General features: G+C 39.8%; 1 protein-coding gene and 1 long non-coding RNA gene across 3 annotated transcripts in view; one reads left to right on the top strand and one right to left on the bottom strand.

The window, feature by feature from the left end:
* Positions 1-7,441: 7,441 nt before the first annotated feature.
* Positions 7,442-23,934, bottom strand: part of LOC134344881 (annexin A10-like) — a 101,614-nt gene continuing 85,121 nt past the window's right edge. For both annotated transcript variants that reach the window (XM_063045004.1, XM_063045005.1), the window contains 4 exons: positions 21,425-21,520; positions 21,206-21,264; positions 18,298-18,420; positions 7,442-8,017 (listed from right to left, as the gene is read on the bottom strand). In XM_063045004.1, the coding sequence (XP_062901074.1) occupies positions 7,949-8,017; positions 18,298-18,420; positions 21,206-21,264; positions 21,425-21,520 (347 nt within the window). In that variant the 3' untranslated portion in view covers positions 7,442-7,948. The remainder of the gene's footprint in view (positions 8,018-18,297; positions 18,421-21,205; positions 21,265-21,424; positions 21,521-23,934) is intronic.
* The window catches only part of LOC134344882 (uncharacterized), a 39,053-nt gene continuing 38,648 nt past the window's right edge, over positions 23,530-23,934 (top strand). The window contains exon 1 of the long non-coding RNA XR_010017547.1: positions 23,530-23,826. This is a non-coding gene — a long non-coding RNA (uncharacterized LOC134344882). The remainder of the gene's footprint in view (positions 23,827-23,934) is intronic.

Here is a 23,934-nt window from a genome sequence, read left to right as displayed (position 1 = left end):
GAGCCAAGTGTAAAACCCTGAACAGATTGTAATTCCAATGCTACCCATTTAGGAATGGATAGTATATCCTGGTCAAGTAACCAGAATTTCATATGTCGAATATTAATTGCCCAATAATAAAATCTAAAGTTAGGTAATGCTAAGCCTCCATCTCTCTTAGCTTTCTGTAAATGTATTTTACCCAGTCTCGGGTTTTTATTCTGCCAAATAAATGAAGAAATTTTAGAGTCGACTTTGTCAAAAAAAGATTTTGGAACAAAGATTGGTAATGCCTGAACTATATATAAAAATTTTGGCAAAAAAAACATCTTAACTGCATTAATACGACCAATCAAAGTTAAATATAAAGGAAACCATTTAGATGAAAGTTGAATAATATGGTCTATTAATGGTAAAAAGTTAGTCTTAAATAAATCTTTGTATTTACAAGTAATTTTAATTACAAGATACGAAAAATAATTATTAATCAATTTAAATGGAAATTTATAATATAAGGGAAGTTGTTTATTAATCGGAAAGAGTTCACTCTTACTAAGATTTAATTTATAACCTGAAAAAAGACCAAATTGTGCTAATAGCTCTAAAACAGCCGGGATGGATTTTTGGGGATTAGAAATATATAAAAGTAAATCATCAGCATAGAGTGATATTTTATGGGACTTTAAGCCCCGAGTTATCCCAGTAATATTTGGAGATTCTCGAATGGCAATTGCAAGAGGTTCTAATACAATATCAAATAATAAGGGACTAAGAGGACAACCTTGTCGAGTACCTCGAAAAAGAGGGAAAAAAGGTGAACTTAAAGAGTTAGTACGGACCGAGGCCACAGGAGAATGATATAACAGTTTAATCCAGGATATAAATTTCGAGCTAAAATTAAACATTTCAAGCACCTTAAATAAATAAGGCCATTCTACTCTATCAAAAGCTTTCTCAGCATCTAAAGAGATAACACACTCAGGAACATTTTGTGAGGGAGTATAAACAATATTTAACAGTGTGCGAATATTATAAAAAGAGTAGCGACCTTTAATAAAACCCGTTTGGTCTTCTGAAATAATAGAAGGAAGTACTTTTTCTAATCTATTTGCTAATAACTTAGAAAAAACTTTAGAATCAACATTTAATAAAGATATTGGTCTATAAGATGCACATTGAGCAGGATCTTTATCCTTCTTTAATATTAGAGAAATTGACGCTCTATTGAAAGATTCAGGAAGTTTACCAACCAAGGGATTAATGAAGGAGCGAAACATTTATAAAATTCTACGGTAAACCCATCAGGGCCAGGAGCGTTCCCCAAATTCATAGAGAAAATAACATTCTTAATCTCATCCGTGGTAATGGGAGTATCTAACATAGAAGACATATCCTGTGAAATCTCAGGGAAGTCTAAATTATCTAAAAAAAATTCATATATTTAGAATCTCGAGGAGACTCTGATTGATATAAGGAAGAGTAAAAATCACAGAAGGTTTGATTAATCCCCACATGATCAAGTATCAGTCGATCATTTTGGTTATAAATCTGATTAATTTGAGATTTAGCATAATTAGACTTCAGTTGATTAGCCAACAGTTTGCCAATTTTGTCACTATGTACATAAAATTCACTTCTTGTTTTCTTTAATTGGTTTACAATCGAGGACGAGAGTAATAAACTGTGTTCCATTTGAAGTTCAGTTCTTTGTTTATATAACTCCTCAGAAGGAGCTATAACATATGTCTTATCAATTTCCTTAATCTTGTCCACAATTACCAACTCCTCCTGCTTCAGCTTCTTCCTCAAAGCAGCAGAATACGAGATAATCTGACCACGAATATAAGCTTTAAAAGTGTCCCAAAGAATGTTGACAGAAATATCCTCTGTATAGTTAATTGTAAAAAAAAGATCAATCTGTTCATTCATAAAGTTAACCAAGTCCGAGTCCTGAAGCAACAGCGAATTAAAACGCCATTGTCTATTATTTTGTATATTGGCCAGAATTTTAATAGAAAGCTTAAGTGGAGCATGATCCGAAATGGTTATAGAGTCATAATCACATTTAATCACTGAGGAAATAAGACGAGAATCAATAAAGAAATAATCAATTCTTGAATAGGAATGGTGAACATGTGAAAAAAAAGAAAAATCTTTTTCCTGAGGATGCAGAAAATGCCAAATGTCCGTCGACCCAGAATCAAAAAGGAATGAATTAATCAAAGTTGCAGATTTATTAGGTAAGGTCCGTAGAGGAGCCGAACGGTCCAAAGCTGGAGACAAACAGGTATTAAGATCTCCGCCCCAGATCAATGAAAACTCATTCAAATTCGGAAACTGATTAAATAATGATTTATAAAATTCCGGACAGTCCATATTAGGAGCATAAACATTAACCAAAACTACTTTTTTATTAAATAGTAAACCACTAACCAATAGAAATCTACCATTTGGATCAGAAATAATATCATGTTGTATAAAAGTAACTGAGGAGTCTATAAAAATAGAGACGCCTCGAATCTTAGCATTGGAGTTCGAATGAAACTGTTGTCCCTTCCAGAATTTAAAAAAACGTAGTCTGTCCCCCCTCCGCACATGGGTCTCTTGTAAAAATAAAATTTGTGCTTTAAGTCTCCGGAACACTTTAAAAACTTTTTTCCTTTTAATAGGATGATTAAGACCATTAGTATTCCAGGAGACAAAATTAATAATAGACTCCATAAACCCTAAAGTCAACCCGCAACAAGGAGGATTGACGATAGGCTCGACCCACGAACCCGGAAAGGGAACAGAACATACAAGAGATACCGGGAAGAAGAACGCAACCAATACTTCAATAATGTATATAGTCCAAGAAGAAAGAAACTAAAACGTGAAGCCCCTCTCACCACCCCCACCCCATATCCCGAAAGCTAAGTCTAACGCAGACCAGCCCGAAAGAAGCAAGCACTAAAACTACCCCCATGACTTCCGGTATACTCTCCCTAAAAAAAGTGTAAATATAAAAAATATCAGCTGATTATAAAACAGTAAAAGAATAAAAAAAAGATAACTCAATTAAAATAAACACATAACAGAATAAAAGCCAGAAAATATAAAAAAAACCGCAATAAACCCCAGAACCATGAGTAAACAAAACAACAAAAAAAATGAGATTATTAACATAAACTAGTTATAAAAACCTACAAAACAAAATAGATTTAAAAAAAAACTACAAAATTTAAGGCCACAAAGGAAATACGTAAAATGACGATGATGAAGTAACCACCCAGAATCCCCTGGGAAAAAGAAAGAAATGACGCAGTTAAAAAGAAAGTTTAGCAACCATATTAAATAATCAAAAATAAACTTTTCTGCCCAAATAGGGCAAAAAAAAAATTAAGACCGACAACTTCACAGCCTCCGATCAACGGAGATAGTTAAAGTATTACAATTAAGATGTTGAAGGTGAAAATTGATCCAGATAACTCTGGGCATCCGATGGAAATTCAAAAAAACGGAGGGCTCCATCCAACGTACTAATCCTTAAACGTGCAGGGTAAAGCAGCGCTGGTTTTAAATCCATCTTGTAGAGTTCCGACATCACAGATCTATAACGAACCCGTTGATCCCGGATTGGTTTACTGAAATCCTCCACGAATTGGAACTTAAGATCCAGAAAATCAATGTAACCTTTAGATCGAACGAAACGAAACAGTTTCTCCTTGTCTTGAAAGTAATGAAAATGTAAAATGACATGTCGAGGTTTATCTGACCTAGGCGAATATGATGGAACTCTGTGAACACAATCCAATAACGGTGGTTGGTCAGGAAATACAGTAGGAAATGCATCTTTTAAAAGTTGAGAAAAATACTTCATAGGGTTATCGGATTCAACAGCTTCATGCACCCCAATCATTCGAAGATTCTGCCGTCGCATTCTAGATTCTAAGTCAGAGTTTTTAAAGGTCAGAAAGTCGAGTTTCTTCTTCATTACATTAATTGTTTCTTCGATTTTCTCCATCTTGAGCTCACTTTGTTGCGTGGATTTTTGAAGATCAGATATAGCCGACCGATGTTCCGTAATAGATATCTGTATCTTCTCGATTGAATCGGCAACTTTCTGGAAACTAGTTGAAATTTCCGCACGAATCAGCTCCGTAACAGAGGTTGAAATTTCCCTTTGAATTAGCTCCGATATAGCTTTCAAAGTCACCGGTGGTTCAGTCAGAGGGAAATCAGTACCTTTCAGTCTAACCGGAGGTTTGCCATCCTTCCCGTTTTTTCCATTCTTAGACATAGCAGACCTTAAACGCATCCAATTATCGGAGAGCCCAATTTGTTTCAAAGTATTGTAAAAGTTGATGCCTTAATGGTTAATTAAAATATAGCTGATCATAAGAAGAAAAACTCAGAGGTAATGGAGCGAGTCAAGAACGCGACTTCACTCCACGAGCGCTACCGGAAGTCCCCGGCAAATTCATGGCAGATGCAATTTAATGTGGATAAATGTGAAGTTATCCACCTTGGTGGCAAAAATAGGAAAACAGATTATTATCTGAATGGTGGCCGATTAGGAAAAGGGGAGGTGCAACGAGACCTGGGTGTCATTATACACCAGTCATTGAAAGTGGGCATGCAGGTACAGCAGGCGGTGAAAAAGGCGAATGGTATGCTGGCATTTATAGCGAGAGGATTCGAGTACAGGAGCAGGGAGGTACTACTGCAGTTGTACAAGGCCTTGGTGAGACCACATCTGGAGTATTGTGTGCAGTTTTGGTCCCCTAATCTGTGGAAAGACATCCTTGCCATAGAGGGAGTACAAAGAAGGTTCACCAGATTGATTCCTGGGATGGCAGGACTTTCATACGAAGAAAGACTGGATGAACTAGGCTTATACTCGTTGGAATTTAGAAGATTGATGGGGGATCTGATTGAAATGTATAAAATCCTAAAGGGATTGGACAGGCTAGATGCAGGAAGATTGTTCCCGATGTTGGGGAAGTCCAGAACGAGGGGTCACAGTCTGAGGATAAAGGGGAAGCCTTTTAGGACTGAGATTAGGAAAAACTTCTTCACACAGAGAGTGGTGAATCTGTGGAATTCTCTGCCACAGGAAACAGTTGAGGCCAGTTCATTGGCTATATTTAAGAGGGAGTTAGATATGGCCCTTGTGGCTACGGGGATCAGGGGGTATGGAGGGAAGTCTGGGGCGGGGTTCTGAGTTGGATGATCAGCCATGATCATAATAAATGGCGGTGCAGGCTCGAAGGGCCGAATGGCCTACTCCTGAACCTATTTTCTATGTTTCTATGTTTAAGATCTTGGTCCAAAGTGTTGGTTACCTCTCTGCCTGACTTGTTACGTCCCTCCGGCAATTATTTTTTATTTTCTGCTTCATGTTCTAGTATCTGCATTCACAAGAGTCTGTCTTATTAGTATTGCTGATATTGAGGGTAGTCCTAAACTACAGGATCATATGAGTGAATTAGTAAGACTGGCAGAGCAACAACTGATGGACTCGAGCATACACAATGGTGCTGTGGAGAACTGAACAACTAAGGGATATTGATGTGCAAGTCTAAGTAACCTTGAAGATGATAGGCAGGCCAGGTAGATCGTTGAAGTATACAAAACGATGAATGGCATAGATAGGGTAGAGAGTAAGAAATCTCTCCGAACTGCAGAGATGTCTATAGTCAGAGGTCATCGATATAAGGTCAGGTGTAAGAACTTTAGAGACAATTTTTTCATTGAGAAGGTGATTGAAATCTGGAATATACTGGGTGAAGGGGTGGTGGAGGCAGGTACACTCACAACACTCAGTAATATCCAGACAAGCTCTTGTTAAGACAAAGAAGAGCATGGAGCAAGTGTATTTAATATACTGTAGGTGAATGCTTTCCAGTCAGCTTGAACATTTGAGGCTGAAGGGCCTGTTTCTGAACTGCATAATTCTGAGCACTTTATACCTTAACTGAAGAATCCTCCTTCAGCAACTTCCTGCCCGTAACACCCAAAGGTAGCCATAAGGGGTCTGCATGGCCCCTTGTACACAGGATGTCCCTCCTACAGGTGATATGAGCATGTAGCCTCACCATGTCTCTCAACAAATGTGGGAGAACAGTTCTTACCTTCCAGAAGAACCAGAGCAGAAACCAAAACTCTTTAGTAGCTGCTAACTGTTCGTTACCGAGAAGATCAAGTCAAGGTTCTCATAACAGGTGAATCTGAAGCCACATAACATGAGGGAGAGCAACAATGCTAAATTACAAACCAAGCAGTGGAATATCATTTTTAATTTCATTTTAAAATATTTTAGGCAGAGATTTTTTTAAACACGAAAAGAGATTGAGGGATTTCTAATTTCATATTTCACCTTCAACAATTTAAGGCATCCATTAGTCTCATGAGACCATGGATTTGCGACTTGGAAAGCTTCCAGGGCACAGGCCTGGGCAAGGTTGTATGGAAGACCAGCAGTTGCCCATGCTGCAAATCTCTCCTCTCCATGCCACCGATGTTGTCCAAGGGAAGGGCATTACGACCCATACAGCTTGGCACCGGTGTCGACACAGAGCAATGTGTGGTTAAGTGCCTTGCTCAAGGACACACACGCTGCCTCAGCCAAGGCTCGAACTAGTGACCTTCAAATCACTAGACGAACGCTTTAACCACTTGGCCACGCGCCAACACAACAATTACTGGTAGAGAAATTTCTCCAAACATCACTCCTCATTACTACACAGAGATTTGCTCCTTTTACCTAAAAAAAGGACATGTCAGCATTGGAGGCAGTCTAAAGAAGATTCACCAGGCTAATTCCTGGGTTGAGAAGGTTGTCCTACAAATAGACTGAACAGTTTGGTCCTGTATTCCTTGTAGTTAGAATAATGGGGTGTAACTGTATTCAAAGATCCAGAAGGGGCTCAACAGAGTGAATACTGAGATGTTTTCACTTGTGTGAGAACTTCAAACAAACAGACATAATAGCAAGATAAGGGGATGGTAATTTAAAATGGAATGCATAGACATTTCTTTTCACAAAGATTTGTGAATCTCTGGAATTCTCAGCCTCCGAGGGTAGTAGATCTTTTATCATTAGCAGTTTTTAAACTGAGAATAGATAAATTCTTAAAGATCAGGAAATTGATGGCTATGAAGAAAAGGCACAGAAGAACAGTTGAAGTCAGTATAGATCAGCTATAATCATATTGAATGTTGGGGCACATTTGAGAGGCCAGATGATGTACACCTGTTCCTATTTTATTGCGTTCTTAATCAAGCCTCTCATGGAAACAAATTTGACCATTGCATTAGGAATGAAATTTAGGAAATTCCATGACTGTTACTATTTCAGTTCATAACTTTTGATCAGATGGATACTGCCAACCAACTCTTTCATGTAGCATGTTTTGCAATTATTAGAATTATACTTCTAACTGAGTAAAATGCACTCCAGACAACTGCAACTGAAACACAATTTAGACAGAAAAATCTTTATTAATAATTTGAGCAAAATCAGTTGCATGATAATCAGTTCTAAAAGAGATACTGGTAAAATGAATCTGAATGCAATAGCTAATTAAAGCTCACTTATCTGACAACATACTTTGTTTTTTCAGCAATGACTAATTGGAATCTGGAGCATTCATTCCAAATTTGTTATTGATAAGAACAACAAAAGTTTATACAGCAGTTTCCTTGATATTGTCCAAATTAACTTCATATTTAAAATAATTATTATGTAATCAAAATGTGTTAGATTTTGTTCTACAATATCAAAATTATCTTTAGATTGAAGTACAATTCCTAATATCTATCACAGTATTTCTCCATAGATGTTCTGCAGATAAATAGAAGAGATTTATCTATAATAACTAAAGAGATTAACTTTATCTGAGATAACAATTTGACATTTTAATCTGCATTTCATAGGATAGAGTTGGGTTTTATAAGACTTAAGTTTTAGTCGTGGAATTTTCTTCATTTAACAGTCGTCAACGTCACCAGTACAAATTGCTAAGAGAGCTGCCTCATAGTGTCCCGACGCATATTTCTGAAAGGAATCAAAATTAAAATTTTTTGTTTAAAACGATTTTCATGATCTTAACTGTTATAGACCATAGAGCATCCTCACAGAGTTTATGCCAATGTTCTCCCCACATTCCCATCAACTCTCTCAGATTAGTGTTTAATTAACCTAGCATTCCACACATCTTTGGGAAACTGGATCACTGAAAGTACAATTATGGTCAGAGGTAGAATGTGCAAACTCCAGAGATAGCACCAAAGGTCAGGATTGAACTCAGGTCGTTGGATCGGTGAGATAGGCATTTTAAGAGCTGTGCTATTGCATCACTGATCGTAAGGTATAAACTTCTTATACGTTATTGAAGATTTACTGTTGTAATTGAAGCATGTTATTGGACATATAATATCAATTAATGATGCATTGAGCCAGCTAAAATAAAAAGAATAATAAGGTAGGTTAAATTAGGACAGAACGTTTGCATGTGAATTACTAGTTGCATAGTATCATTTCAGTTTCTTATATTGTTTATTTTCTATGTGGATAAACTGTATTTCAATTAAAATGATTTCATAAAAGGTCGCATACCTTTTAAATGTACAAATATCTACTTAAATCAATATCTGCTTAAATTATTCTAAAACCAGAAAAAAAATCTTGCAAGGAATTAATGAATTCACAGTATTTTAGAACCAATTTAAAATTTGCTCACTAAGCAAAAATACATGGATGAGTAGTTATAATAGCTTGTAGGATTTATCTGCAAGAAGGTTTTGAGCATCATATTGTACTTTGACAACAATGCGGAAAACTAACTGTCTAAAAATGTTCAAATAGATTCAAATATAATACCTAAACAATTAAAACAAAATCAATTTAATTAAAAGTTCACCAACATAATTGCATTGAAATAAAGTAAAACCAGTAAGTATCTTCTGCATACTTTTGTCTACAGGGTTGGTGACATCCATTCAAAAGAATGGCATCTCCTTTCATATGCCAGTCATTACTGGGGTAAAATTGAGGGCAAAACTGAATCCCACATGTCACTGCACTGCCACTGGGTTCAGTGGCGATATACAGTACATGCAGAATCTAAGATACTATTTCAGAGCTGCACTGTTTACTTGTTCCTGTGAAGCTGATTAGACCATGCTGTTATTTATAACAGGACTGGGAGTTTTTTTAGTCTCTTAGTCAACAATAGTCTTGATGTCTAAAAATCAACATAAGCTAATATTGACAAAATACTCTGCAGATGCTGGGGTCAAAGCAACACTCACAACACGCTGGAGGAACTCAGCAGGTCGGGCAGCATCTGTGGAAACAATCAGTCAACTTTTCGGGCGGAACCCTTCGTCAGGACTGAAGAGGGAAGGAGCAGAGGCCATATAAAGAAGGAAAGCTGAAGAAGGAATAAGGGAAAGCATAATGGGTAGTAGAAGGAGGCGGAATCATGAGGGAGGTGATAGGCAGCTGGGGGAGGGGACAGAGTGAAATAGGGATAGAGGAAGGGAGGGGGAGAGAATTACCGGAAGTTGGAGAATTCAGTGTTCATGCCCAGGGGCTGGAGATTACCCAGACGGTATATGAGGTGTTGCTCCTCCAACCTGAGTTTAGCCCCATCATGGTAGTAGAGGAGGCCATGTATGGACATATCCTAATGGGAATGTGAAGCCAAGTTGAAGTGGGTGGCAACCGGGAGATCCTGTCCGTTGTGGCGGACGGAGCAGGGGTGCTCGACGAAGTGGCCCCCCCCAATCTGCTTCGGTTTTCACCGATGTAGAGGAGGCCACGCCGGGAGCACCGGATGCAATAGATGACCCCAACAGACTCACAAGTCAAGTGTTGCCTCACCTGGAAGGACTGTTTGGGGCCCTGAATGGTGGCAAGAGAGGAGGTTTAGGGACAGGTGTAGCACTTACGCTTACAGGGATAAGTGCCGGGTGGGAGATCCGTGGGGAGGGACATGTGGACCAGGGAGTCGCGGAGGGAACGATCCCTGCGGAAAGCGGAGAGGAGTGGAGAGGGAATGTTGTGCTTGGTGGTGGGGTCCTGTTGAAGGTGGCAGAAGTTGCGGAGGGTAACATTGTCTGATCGTTTCCATGGATGCTGCCTGACCTGCTGAGTTCCTCCAGTGTGTTGTGAGTAAGCTAGTATTGATTTTCTGATGAATGACCTTAGACCATAGACCAGAAGACATAGGAGCAGAATTAGGTCATTTGGTCGACTGAGCCTACTCCACCTTCAATCATGTCTGATTTATTTTCCCTTTTAACCCCATTCTCCTGCCTTTTCCCTATAACCTTTGATGTCCTTACTATCAACCTCCATTTTAAATGTATCCATTGACTTGACCTCCACAGCAATCAGTGGCAATGAATTCCACATATACACCACCCTCTAAAGAAATTCCTTCTCATCTCTGTTCTGAACAGACATCCTTCTATTTTGAGGCTGTGCCAATTAGTCCTAGATTGTCCGACTAAAGGAAACATCCTCTCCATGCCCACTCTTTTTAGGCCTTCCAATATTTGGTAGGTTTCAATGAGACCTTCCCACCCCTATTCTTCTGAACTCCAGTGAGTACAATCCCAGAGCCACCAACTGCTCCTCATACGTTAACTCTTTCATTCCTGGGATCATTCATGTAAACTTCCTCTGGACCCTCTCCAGTGCCAGCACATCCTTTCTTAGATATGGAATGCAAAACTGCTCAAAGTACCCCAAATGTAGTCTGGCCAACACCTTATAAAGCCTTGGCAGTACATACTTGCTTTTATATTTTAGTCCTTTTGAAATGAACTCTGAAATTGTATTCATCTTCCTTATTACAGTACCAACTCAATCCTGCAAGTTAACCTTTAGCAATTCCTGCAGTAGGGATTCCAAGTCCGTTTCTACCTCTGATTTCTGAATTTGTTCCCCTTTTATAAAATAGTCTATACCTTTATTCCTTCCACCAAAGTGCATGACAGTACACTTCCTTATATTGTATCGCATTTGACACTTCTTTGCCCATTCCCCTAATCTATCCAAATCCTTCTGCAGACTCTCTGCTTCTTCAATACTACCTGCCCCTTCACCTGCCTTTGTATCATCCACAAACTTGATCACCCAACCATCAATTACATCATCCAGATCATCAGCATATAATATGACAATTAGTGGAACCAACACTGAACCCTAAAGAACACCATTACTCACCGGCAGCCAATCAGAAAAGACCCATTTAAGTCAAAGTAAAATTTACTATCCAGGTATGTATATGTTACCATATAAGCATCCGTTAGTCTCATGAGACCATGGATTTGTGCCTTGGAAGGTTTTCAGGGTGCAGGCTAGGGCAAGGTTGTATGGAAGACCAGCAGTTGCCCATGCTTGCAAGCACCCCCTCTCCATGCCACCAATGTTGTCCAAGGGAAGGGCATTAGGACCCATACAGTTTGGCACCGGTGTCGTCGCAGAGCAATGTGTGGTTAAGTGCTTTGATCAAGGATACATACACTGCCTCAGCCAAGGCTCGAACTAGCAACCTTCAAATCACTAGACGAACACCTTAACCACTTGGCCATGCGCCAACACTATGTTACCATATACTACCTTAAGATTTATTTTCTTGTAGACATTTACAGAAAATTAAAGAAATAGAATAGAATGTATAGATTTTTCTATACATAAACAAAGACCAACAAACTCTTCTCTTTATCTTTGCCTTCTGCCAGTCAGATAGTCTTCTGTCCATATAGCATCTTTCCTGTAATACCACAGGCTTTTGATTTGCAGGATCATGTGCCACACCTTCTTAAAGGCTTTCTGAAAATCCAAGTAAACAACACTTGCTGCCTCTCCTGTCTGTTTTTCCATCAAAGAATTTCAATGGACTTATTAAGCTTGATTTTCCTTTAAGAAACCATGCTGACTTGCAGAAGAAAACTAAGAAGGTCATTAGGAAGGAAAAGATTAATTATGAAAGGAAGCTGGTACCTAATATCAAAGAAGATACTAAAAGCTTTTTTAAGTATATAAAGGGTAAAAGAGAGTCGAGGGTAGATATGGGACCAATAGAAAATGATGCTAGAGATATTGTAATGAGAGATGGCAGAGGAACTGAATGCGTATTTTGCAACAGTCTTCATAGTGGAAGACATCTGCAGTATACCGGACATTCAAGAGTGTCAGGGAAGTGAAATTTGTGCAGTGAAAATTAACAACTGAGAAGGTGCTCAGGAAGTTTAATGGCCTGAGGGTGGATAAATCTCCTGGACCTGATGGAATGTACCCGTGGGTTCTGAAGGAAGTAGCTGGGGAGATTGCAGAGGCATTAACAATGATCTTTCAAGAATCGATAGATTCTGGCATTGTACCTGATAACTGGAAAATTGCAAATGTCACTCCACTATTTAAGAAGGGTGGGCAGAAGCGGAAAGGAAGCTATAGACCTGTTAGCCTGACATCAGTGTTGTAGGAATTGATTGTTAGGGATGAGATTACGGTGTACCTGGAGGCACATGACAAGATAGGCCAAAGCCAGCATGGTGTCCTGAAAGGAGAATCCTGCCTGACAAACCTACTGCAATTTTTTGAGGAAATTACAAGCAGGTTAGACAAAGGAGTTGCAGTAGATGTGGTGTACTTGGATTTTCAGAAGGCCTTTGACAACGTACCGCACATGAGGCTGTATAGCAAGGTAAGAACCCATGGAGTTACAGGGAAGTTACTAGCATGGGTGGAGTATTGGCTGATCGGCTGAAAACAGAGAATGGAAATGAAGGGATCCTATCCTGGCTGCCAGTTAGCAGTTGAGTTCCACAGGGGTTGGTGTTGGGACCGCTGCTTCTTACGATTTGGACCATGGGATTAATGGACTTGTGGCTAACTTTGATACAAAGACAGGTGGAGGAGCGGGTAGTGTTGAGGAAACAGAGAGCCTACGGAGAGACTTAGATAGTTTAGGGGAATGGGCAAAGAAGTGGCAAATGAAATACAATGTTGGAAAGTGTATGGCCATGCACTTTGGTGGAAGAAATAAATGGGCAGACTATTATTTAGATGGGGAGAGAATTCAAAATGCAGGGATGTAAAGGGACTTGGGAGTCCTTGTGCAGGATACCCTAAAGATTAACCTCCAGGTTGAGTTGGCGGTGAAGAAGGTGAGTGCAATGTTGACATTCATTTCTAGAGGTGTAGTATATAAGAGCAGGGATGTGATGTTGAGGCTCTATAAGGCACTCGTGAGACCATACTTGGAGTATTGTGTGCAGTTTTGTGTTTCTTATTTTAGAAAGGATATACTGACATTGGAGAGGGTTCAGAGAAGATTCACGAGAATGATTCCAGGAATGAAAGGGTTACCGTATGAGGGACATCTGGCAGCTCTTGGGCTGTATCCCCTGGAGTTCAGGAGAATGAGGGGGCATCTCATAGAAGCATTCCAAATGTTAAAAGGTCTGAACAGATTAGATATGGCAAAGTTATTTCCCATGGTAGGGGAGCCTAGGACAAGAGGCCACGACTTCAGGATTGAAGGACGTCCATTTAGAACAGAGATGTGGAGAAATTACTTTAGTCAGAGGGTGCTAAATCTATGGAATTTCTTGCCATGAGAGGCTGTGGAGACCAAATCATTGGGTGTATTTAAGGCAGAGGTAGATAGGTTCTTGATTAGCCAGGGCATCAAAGGGTATGGGGTGAAGGCAGGGGAGTGGGAATGACTGGAAGAATTGGATCAGCCCATGATTGAATGGCAGAGCAGACTCAATGGGCCAAATGTCCTACTTCTGCTCTCATATCTTATGGCCTGTTTTATTGTGTTCCTCCAATTACCCTGAAACTTCAGCCTTAATCATAGACTTTTTGTATTTGCAGTATCTTTTTGAATTTATCTCTACTTAATTAAATGTTAGGAACAAAAAGTAGAATCATCAATGAAACTACCAGATTGTTGCTATATATTACTGGATTTTTCATTCAATGGATGTGGGTTTTGCTGATGTTGCTGATATTCATTGTCAATTGTTAATTGGTCTTGAACTGAATGACTTTCAGAGGGCCAGAGCAATGTTGTTGTATCTTGACATATAAAGTTCAGAGTGTCTAGGATGGCAGATCTCCAAATGTAATGGAAAGTGCAGGAAAATGTGCATTATACATTTTAATTTATTTCAATATTGTTAATTATTTATTAATAAAGTTCATGTGTTTTATTTTAACAGGTTGGTTCTTAAAACATTTTAAATCCAATTGCATAGTTCTCTGCCTGTCTTTGGTAAGTTCGTGATTTCTAAGGTGGTCTAGGAGTTCCAGATTGTCACCTTAGGATGTTGCATCAGTGAACCTGAAGTTTCTTTTGAAGAACAATCTGAAAGTTTAATTGCAGATTCTACCTTTGGAAGTCTAGAATTGTTTATTGAGCTGACTTCAAATGTCCCAGATGGCAGAGTGGGATTTTAGCTTATGTCTTTCAAATCACTAGTCTGGGTTCCTGATTATTAGTTGACTAAATACCCAGCATGTTATCATATCCCTGAATCCAAACCAGTTTCATATTGGTGGTTATCCATTGTGTTCGATGATGACTGGAACCATGTGCAGGAGAGTTTTTAAAGTGGAAAAGCTATTGCACTGCGGTAGTCTCACTCTCTCAACCTCAGAAGTACAGGTTCAGTGGTGTGAACAAATGTCACAAACGGGTATCTTCCTTGTTTGCAGTGGATGACCATGACATCTTCATACTAACTATAATACTATCCACACATCAAGAGTAATTCATGTATTTTGAAGGATTTATGTTACTGAAAGATGTAAAGATTTTTTTTTCTAGTGCAATAGGCTGAATCGTGCTGTCTGGTCAAGCCAGGATTGTTCAACAATACACTGGAAAACTGGCCTCTCAGATCACATTCCAGATCGAATCTGGCATAGGGGTGGCAATCTCAATCAATTGAGTGGGGTTTCATGGCTTGGAGATTAGGAGGAAAAAGATAAGTTTTCTTTTTATTTTAGTAATTTCATTTTTAAGACTATCATTTTAATTGCTTGAAACGATGTTTTCTTTTGTATATGCTTCTGCGTAAGAGAAAACTATGTCCTATTAGACTGATGCAGGGTCCCAGCTGTAAATATCAACCTTTCCTTTGCCTCCATAGATACAGCTTGACACATTGAGTTCCTCCAGTAGTTTTTCCATATAAAATCAGGATTGCCTTGATAAAAGACATAGCCCGGTTTCTAGCCCGGCCTCTTGTCAGAGACCGTTGGGTGTTGTAGAGACAGTATCTCAGCAGTTCACTGCCTGAGGGCGGTGCACCACTGAAATATTACCATGCCTCACCTAACATATCCTGGATGCAAAAAGGCAACTTGTTCAGCTGTCTACATTCTGCCCAGGGAAGTTGGAACAACTGGAAACCACAAGCAGCTTGGGCAGTGGAACAATGTCAGTTAGAATCATCTAAATAATGCTGGAAAACACAGATTTTGTTTCCTTAATGCTTTTGTGTGTGTGTTATGGATTTTGGGCTGCTGACCATGAAATTCACAATGAAATTTCCCTATCACATGCCATTTAAAAAAAATCACCTATACTTATTATCTAATTCATAATTCAAGTCAATTAAAGTGTTGCCCACAATGTAAGCTGAAAGGTTTTCTATCTTGTCAAGGCATGCCTGGGCATGCTTAGGCAGGGTGGATGCTGCATGACAGGACAGTTTTTAGAAAGGCTATAAATTTCTGTGAAGGATTTAGATATTTGAGACAGTTGTTTTCCAGAATAACTGATGCCAAGATTAAGGAAGGCATTTTTGTTGTTCCACAAATCAAACAGGCAATTCAAAGAACCTCTAGTGGGACTGAAGAAAATCGCATGGAAGGCATTCAAGGATGTTATTGGAAATTTTCTTGGTAACTACAGAGCATCAAGCTACATGCAGCTGGTCGAGAACATGCTTCATGCATACAAAATCATGAAATGCAACATGTCACTAAAGATTCATTTTCTGCATTCCCATTTAGACTTCTTCCCTGCAAATCATGGCACTGTCAGTGAAGAGCATGATGAAAGGTTTCACCAGGACATTGTAGTCATGGAGAAACAGTATCAGGGCAACAAGGAATCCATAAATGCTGGCTGATTATTGTTGGACTCTTAAGCGAGAAGCCTTAGACATTGAGTACAAATGAAAATCATCAATAAAACATTTTTACCTTAGTTGGACTATTGCAAAGCATCAGCACTATTATGCAATTAAATGCATTATATTCAATAGAAGTTAATTTCTTGTTTCTCCAAATTCCCACGTGATACAAGAAGTCTGAAATTATATTTGTGGGCTATCATAAACAAAAAAAAATTCCAGGGAAGCAACACTTTTGGAAAAAATATGTTGTCCAGTGTAAACAAAAAAGGAAATAACTTCAAGGTTGCATTTTGGAGAAAAAAGTCTTCTCATTAATGGCCATGAGTATGACTCAGATTCCAGCAATCTGATTCTGCATACAACAGGAATTCTGCAGATGCTGGAAATTCAAGCAACATACATCAAAGTTGCTGGTGAACGCAGCAGGCCAGGCAGCATCTATAGGAAGAGGCGCAGTCGACGTTTCAGGCCGAGACCCTTTGTCAGGACTAACTGAAGGAAGAGTGAGTAAGGGATTTGAAAGCTGGAGGGGGAGGGGGAGATGCAAAATGATAGGAGAAGACAGGAGGGGGACGGATAGAGCCGAGAGCTGGACAGGTGATAGGCAAAAGGGGATACGAGAGGATCATGGGACAGGAGGTCCGGGAAGAAAGACGGGGGGGGAGGGGTGACCCAGAGGATGGGCAAGAGGTATATTCAGAGGGACAGAGGGAGAAAAAGGAGAGTGAGAGAAAGAATGTGTGCATAAAAATGAGTAACAGCTGGGGTACGGGGGGAGGTGGGGCCTAGCGGAAGTTAGAGAAGTCAATGTTCATGCCATCAGGTTGGAGGCTACCCAGACGGAATATAAGGTGTTGTTCCTCCAACCTGAGTGTGGCTTCATCTTTACAGTAGAGGAGGCCGTGGATAGACATGTCAGAATGGGAATGGGATGTGGAATTAAAATGTGTGGCCACTGGGAGATCCTGCTTTCTCTGGCGGACAGAGCGTAGATGTTCAGCAAAGCGGTCTCCCAGTCTGCGTCGGGTCTCACCAATATATAAAAGGCCACATCGGGAGCACCGGACGCAGTATATCACCTCTCACCAATATATAAAAGGCCACATCGGGAGTCTCACCAATATATAAAAGGCCACATCGGGAGGTCTCACCAATATATAAAAGGCCACATCGGGAGTCTCACCAATATATAATGCATTCCGCAGGGATCGCTCCCTACACAACTCCCTTGTCCATTCGTCCCCCCCATCCCTCCCCACTGATCTCCCTCCTGGCACTTATCCGTGTAAGCGGAACAAGTGCTACACATGCCCTTACACTTCCTCCCTTACCACCATTCAGGGCCCCAAATAGTCCTTCCAGGTGAGGCATCACTTCACCTGTGAGTCGACTGGGGTGATATACTGCGTCCGGTGCTCCCGATGTGGCCTTTTATATATTGGTGAGACCCGACGCAGACTGGGAGACCGTTTTGCTGAACATCTACACTCTGTCCGCCAGAGAAAGCAGGATCTCCCAGTGGCCACACATTTTAATTCCACATCCCATTCCCATTCTGACATGTCTATCCACGGCCTCCTCTACTGTAAAGATGAAGCCACACTCAGGTTGGAGGAACAACACCTTATATTCCGTCTGGGTAGCCTCCAACCTGATGGCATGAACATTGACTTCTCTAACTTCTGCTAGGCCCCACCTCCCCCTCGTACCCCAGCTGTTACTCATTTTTATGCACACATTCTTTCTCTCACTCTCCTTTTTCTCCCTCTGTCCCTCTGAATATACCTCTTGCCCATCCTCTGGGTCACCCCCCCCCCCGTCTTTCTTCCCGGACCTCCTGTCCCATGATCCTCTCGTATCCCCTTTTGCCTATCACCTGTCCAGCTCTTGGCTCCATCCCTCCCCCTCCTGTCTTCTCCTATCATTTTGCATCTCCCCCTCCCCCTCCAGCTTTCAAATCCCTTACTCACTCTTCCTTCAGTTAGTCCTGACGAAGGGTCTCGGCCTGAAACGTCGACTGCGCCTCTTCCTATAGATGCTGCTTGGCCTGCTGCGTTCACCAGCAACTTTGATGTATGTTGATTCTGCATATGTTGTTCTGATCTGATTGTTGAGTAAATGCTTGGTCTCCACAGGTGTATATGCTGAAGAATGAATGACTCATACCTTGATATCGTGGTGTAGTGAATTTCCATAGCTGACCTTGTAATTCCTTTTGATGTTCATCAGATCAATTTCACTCCTAGAAATCATGATCCTTATAACAGTTCTGTTGTGAAAGCCGTGGTCCTAAATGAAGTTACAAATATCATGGTTATCTATTAATGTGTTCCATACTACTGAGGCCTATTTAAGTATTATTCCTTAACATTGTGCAGGTAATACCTTCTGAAATAGTCATGCTAATTTTGAGGTAAATATAAACATTGAAAATTCACAGTAGGTATAAGTTTGCAATATCATGCTTTGAGCAGATAACAGCATTCATAGAGAATGCATTTTGGTTTTTGGCAAGATGTGCTCTGTAGGGAGTACCTTTCACTTAGAGACATTTTCTTTTTAATATTGGATTAGGAACAGTTTAGATTCTGTTGCCAGTACGTATTTCTTACGCACAGTCTGCAGCAAAAACTAAATAATAAAATTAACTTGATTGGTGATAGTTCCTATAGCTTTTGTGTTATTCACACTTCTTCTGAGTTTAAAAGTATATATCTAAGTTCAACATAAATGATAAACTACACTCACATAATTGTTGACTGAACAAAATTGAATTCAGGAAGTATATTACCTACTGCTACCCACTTCCTCCTAATGTCATAAAATCAAGATACACACTAAAACGTCAATAAAAGTCAAATAGCAGCACCAGCGCAGTTTAATTAACACTGTTCAATCAAGAAACCCAATCAGTAATAACCATTTGAAACAAAAAATACATTTATTTTCCTTCAGTGCTTTAGAAATAACCAAATAGTAATGTTTCTTGTTTTGAAGAATAGCAATCTTCTTATTGATAGATTTTAAAATTTAGTATTTGTACCTTACTGATCCATCTCAATTGGTGCTTGTACTACCAGAGGATACACAAAAATGCTGGTGTAACTCAACATGCCAGGTAGCATCTATGGAGAGGAATAGAGTCAATGTTTTGGGCTGAGACCCTTCATTGGAACTGGAAAGAAAGGGGGAAGAAGCCAGAATAAGAAGGTGGGGGAGGGGAAGGAGTACAAGCTGGAAAGTGATGGGTGAAGCCAGCTGAGGGGGAAGCTAGGTGAGTGGGAGAGAGCTGGGAGGTGATAGGTGGAAAAGGTAAAGAGATGAAGAAGAAGGAATCTGATAGGAGAAGACAGTGGACCATGGGATAAAGAGAAGGAGGAGGAGGAACACCAGTGGGAGATGATGGGCAGGTAAGGAGAAGAGAAGAGGTGAGAAGGGAGCCATAATGGGGAATGGAAGAAGAGAGAAGGACAAGTGGAGAGAAATTACATGAAGTTAGAGTAATCAATGTTCATGCTATCAGGATGGAGGGTAACCAGGCTGTCTGCAGAACCCTTTGTGTTAATGTATGTACTACTAATTTCCTCTGCTGGAGGCAAGAACCACATCTTTGGGTATTATATAAATTCGTTGAGGCAGTGTCCCTTTAAGCGGTTTAGAGTCATCTAATGTTACTGCTTGGGAAATGCCTAGCTTACCCAAGTGACAGATAAATGTAATCCCTACCTCAGTTGCAAATAACAAGACGTTATCCAGATTGGTCTCTCCTCAAGAAAACCCCCAATTATTTATTCAGCATTACCTGATTCATCTATCCAGTTGATGGAAACTTTAACATGTAGGTATCCACATTTATAACTGAGAAAATTGTAACTTACACTAGAAATACATGATTACCAGTTGGGTGAGGAGTCCACTGTTGTGCACACTGCAGATACTTAAAGAGTCTCTAGCAAGGCCTTTTAAAAGTAGTTCACTGACATAATTTGTTTATTGTCACTGAATTGACATTCCTGGAGAGTAGCAACATACATAAAATGTATGGCACAATGCAGTTCCTTTTAGCCCAACAGCTCATTTAAACTCCACGTGAGCTTCCTAGTGTATTCACTGAAGTAACTCTATCAGTGTAACCCTTTATTCCCTTCTCATATGCTTGTCCAGCAGCTCCTTCTATTTAGCTATGTCATTAGCTTCAACTTCTCCCTGTGGTAATAAGTTCCACATTTTGTTTACTCTGTGTGCGTAGAAGGTTCTTCTGAATTTCATATTGGATTAATGACCTTTATCAAATCTGCTCTTAGCTTTCCCTGGGGAAACAACTCGTTCTCCATTCTATTCATGTTACTATAATCTTTCCTCCTGGGGGCCAAGCTTAATAAACCTCTTCTCCACCCTTACATGCCTAGAATTGGATACAGTACATTAACTGTAGGTAAAATAATGTCTTTTAAAAATAGTTTGTTTTCTCCGATACTATTAATAAAGTTTGGGTTCACGGGAATTGTAGAATATTATGGCCTATCATGTCCTGCTCAGCGAAGAATGGGTTTAAATTAATCTCAATTGCCAGCTTAAGCCTTGTGTTCATGTACATATTTTTAAAAAAGTAATTATGATTTCTATCTTCACCTTTCCACCCTTAAGTATCATCAACAGTTCACCAAGCCCTCATGTCATGTTAAAAAATGCTGTGCACACATTTCTTCTACTACTGCCAATTTCCACCACATCACCCCATTCCTCTGATCAAACATTGTCTTTCATTTTTCTGTCTTGAGTTTCATGTTCTGTAATTCTGATTTGATGACAGTAGGTGGCACCAGTGCTTGCGGGTGGGACCAATGCTTATTAAAGACAGGCTCCTGTTCTAAAATTGTAGTCAGTCAACACATAAGGGTTTGCATCATACAACAGAAGGAACTGAGAATAACATAATAGGTTATATATTAATATTTAAAGTGACAGGTTCTCCAAAATGTTTATGAAATATCTGGTGAATATTTCAAGAGGAATCAATTGATCAAAATTTCAAATTTGTTTTTGAAACAATAGCTTAGAATGTGTTACTTACATAAATTGCTGTGTAGAGTTTGTATGCAAAATAGGAAGCTTTGTCTCTGACACAAAGGACTTAGAGAAATGAAATAAAAATTACAGATTAATCATTGTGGCAACAAAGATAAACATTAACATGACCTTAAAGTTGGAATGTAATACATTTGTAACTAGAATTTAAACATTAAAATCTGAACCTAATATTTAATACATGTTATTCAGCTTATTTACTTACCAATTGCCACAAGTAATTGCTGAAAGTGTCCCTCGTAGCAGTTGGCTATTGCTTCTTGAATATCCCTGCCATACATTAATTGGAACTGTTGAAAGGCTGAAAATGGATGTGACATTAAGGAAAATCAAGAAGGTTTTTAGCAATGTTCTACTAATCTATGTCTAGCAATATAATAAGGACAGATTGCTTGGAATTTATCACACCACACAAAAACATAACTGAGTGAAATTCTGATCATAAACTAAATAAAATCACCAAGGTTGAGGTCACTGCTGCCAAGAATCAAAAAGTAAGTGAAAGGAAATATTATGCTTGCATGCTAACCCAGTATCCATTTGCATAGTGCGTATCTTTGATAAGGTATGATTTCCAAAGACATATTTTCTTACAGTTGACGAGGACAGCCTGTCTCATAAATTACAGGTTACATAGTGCAGAAAGAAAAATAGTAAACTCAGGATCATCTGTCATTATCGGGTGCACTCACAAGGAGACGAGAGGGCATACAGGAGTAAGATATGCCAACTAGAGGAGTGATGTTGCAGCAACAACCTGTCACTCAACATCAGTAAGACAAGAGAGCTGATTGTGGACTTCAGGAAGGATAAGACAAAGGAACACATACCAATCCTCATAAGGGATCAGAAGTGGAGTGAGCATTTTCAAGTTCCTGGGTGTCAAGATCTCTCAGGACCTAACCTGGTCCCAATATATCGATGCATCTATAAAGAAGGCAAGGCAGCAACTATACTTCATTAGGAGTTTGAAGAGATATGGTATGTCAACAAACCCACTCAAAAACTTCTATGGGTGTACCGTGGAGAGCATTCTGACAGGCTGCATCACTGTCTGGTATGGGGGGTGGGGGGGTGGCTACTGCACAAGACCGAAAGAACCTGCAGAGCTTCTGTCATAAATTTAGTCAGCTTCATCTTGAGTACTAGCCTACAAAGTAGCCAGGACATCTTCAAGGAGCAGTGTCTCAGAAAGGCAGCGTCCATTATTAAAGACCCCCAGCACCCAGGGCGTGCCCTTTTCTCACTGTTACCATCAGGTAGGAGGTACAGAAGCCTGAAGGCACAGACTCAGTGATTCAGGAACAGCTTCTTCCCCTCTGCCATCCGATTCCTAAATGGACATTGACCCCTTGAACACTACCTCACTTTATTAATATATGCTATTTCTGTCTTTGCACGATTTTAATCTATTCAATATAAATATACTGTAATTTATTTATTGATTTACTTTTCTTCTATATTATGCATTGCATTGAACCACTGCTGCTAAATTAACAAATTTCATGTCACATACCAGTGAAAATAAACCTGATTCTGATTCTGAAAAGATTTAATGTTGCATGGTATTTGTTTACTATTGCATTCATTGGAGGAATATAAATATGTCCAAACATTTTAATTACTTCATTTCCAGACTTTGCCCATTTGACAGTTATTTAAATATATTTAGCATAGAAACATAGAAAACCTACAGCACAATACAGGCTCTTCGGCCCACAATGCTGAGCCGAACATGTCCTTACCTTAGCACTACCTAGGCTTACTCATAGCCCTCTGTTTTTCTAAGCTCCATGTACCTATCCAGGAGTCTCCTAAAAGACCTTATCATTTCCGCCTCCATCATCGTCACCGGCAGCCCATTCCATGCACTCACCACTCTGCGTAAAAAAACTTACCCCTGACATCTCCTCTGTACCTACTTCCAAGCACCTTAAAACTATGCCCTCTCGTGCTAGCCATATTTAGTTACATATTTATCATAAAACCTATAGTATTGACATAAGTCCACAAATTTTAGTTCAGTGCTATGCTGCTGGAAGTGTGTAGTGACCTCTGTTCACATGTTTGGGTGCCTCCTGATCCTTTATCAAATGACAATTATATTAAAACATAGATATGCCAGCCCCCAACATTGTACATCCATTTCGTGACCAAATGTTGCTTTCTGCTGGAGTTTGGTGGGAAACAGAGTGGGAATCTCTATGTGAGGCTGAGGATCCTTAAAATCCAACCCTTCCTTGCTTTTGTTCAAAGTCTAGATAGTTTGTTGATCATTTCTTTTCAAGCACTGCTTGTCCAATTTCTGAATCTAGTTTCACGCAGGTGAGAAACTGCCAGAAAGTTCAGCAGTCTAATGAACTGAGACGGTGCGAGCTGAGACATGAGCTGAGAAGTCACCGTGGTAACAGCTCAGAGCGGTTGAGCTAACGGACGCTGGAATTTTGGATGGATTATAAAAAGCTGATCGGTTGGTCTGATAAGGGAGAGGAGACACGACACGGGAGAACTGCGGAAGCTACCCGAGAAACCAGTGGTGGAGTTTAAGACCACCACGAGGGTGGAGGACACGGACCGATTAATTTCGACCCGTGGTTACCAGTGCGGGTAAGAGCTTGCCTGTGGGGGTCAGCTGTTGGTGAACCTGTACCGTGGGTTAGATAGATCGTTCCCTAGAAGGGGCTCTGTCCATCTGTGTCTGTGTGGGGCTCACAC

Source organism: Mobula hypostoma, chromosome 4 (assembly GCF_963921235.1).
Source record: "Mobula hypostoma chromosome 4, sMobHyp1.1, whole genome shotgun sequence".
Classification (NCBI taxonomy): domain Eukaryota; kingdom Metazoa; phylum Chordata; class Chondrichthyes; order Myliobatiformes; family Myliobatidae; genus Mobula; species Mobula hypostoma.
Note: the sequence above shows the minus strand (reverse complement) of the source record. Positions and strands in the feature narration are given on the sequence as shown.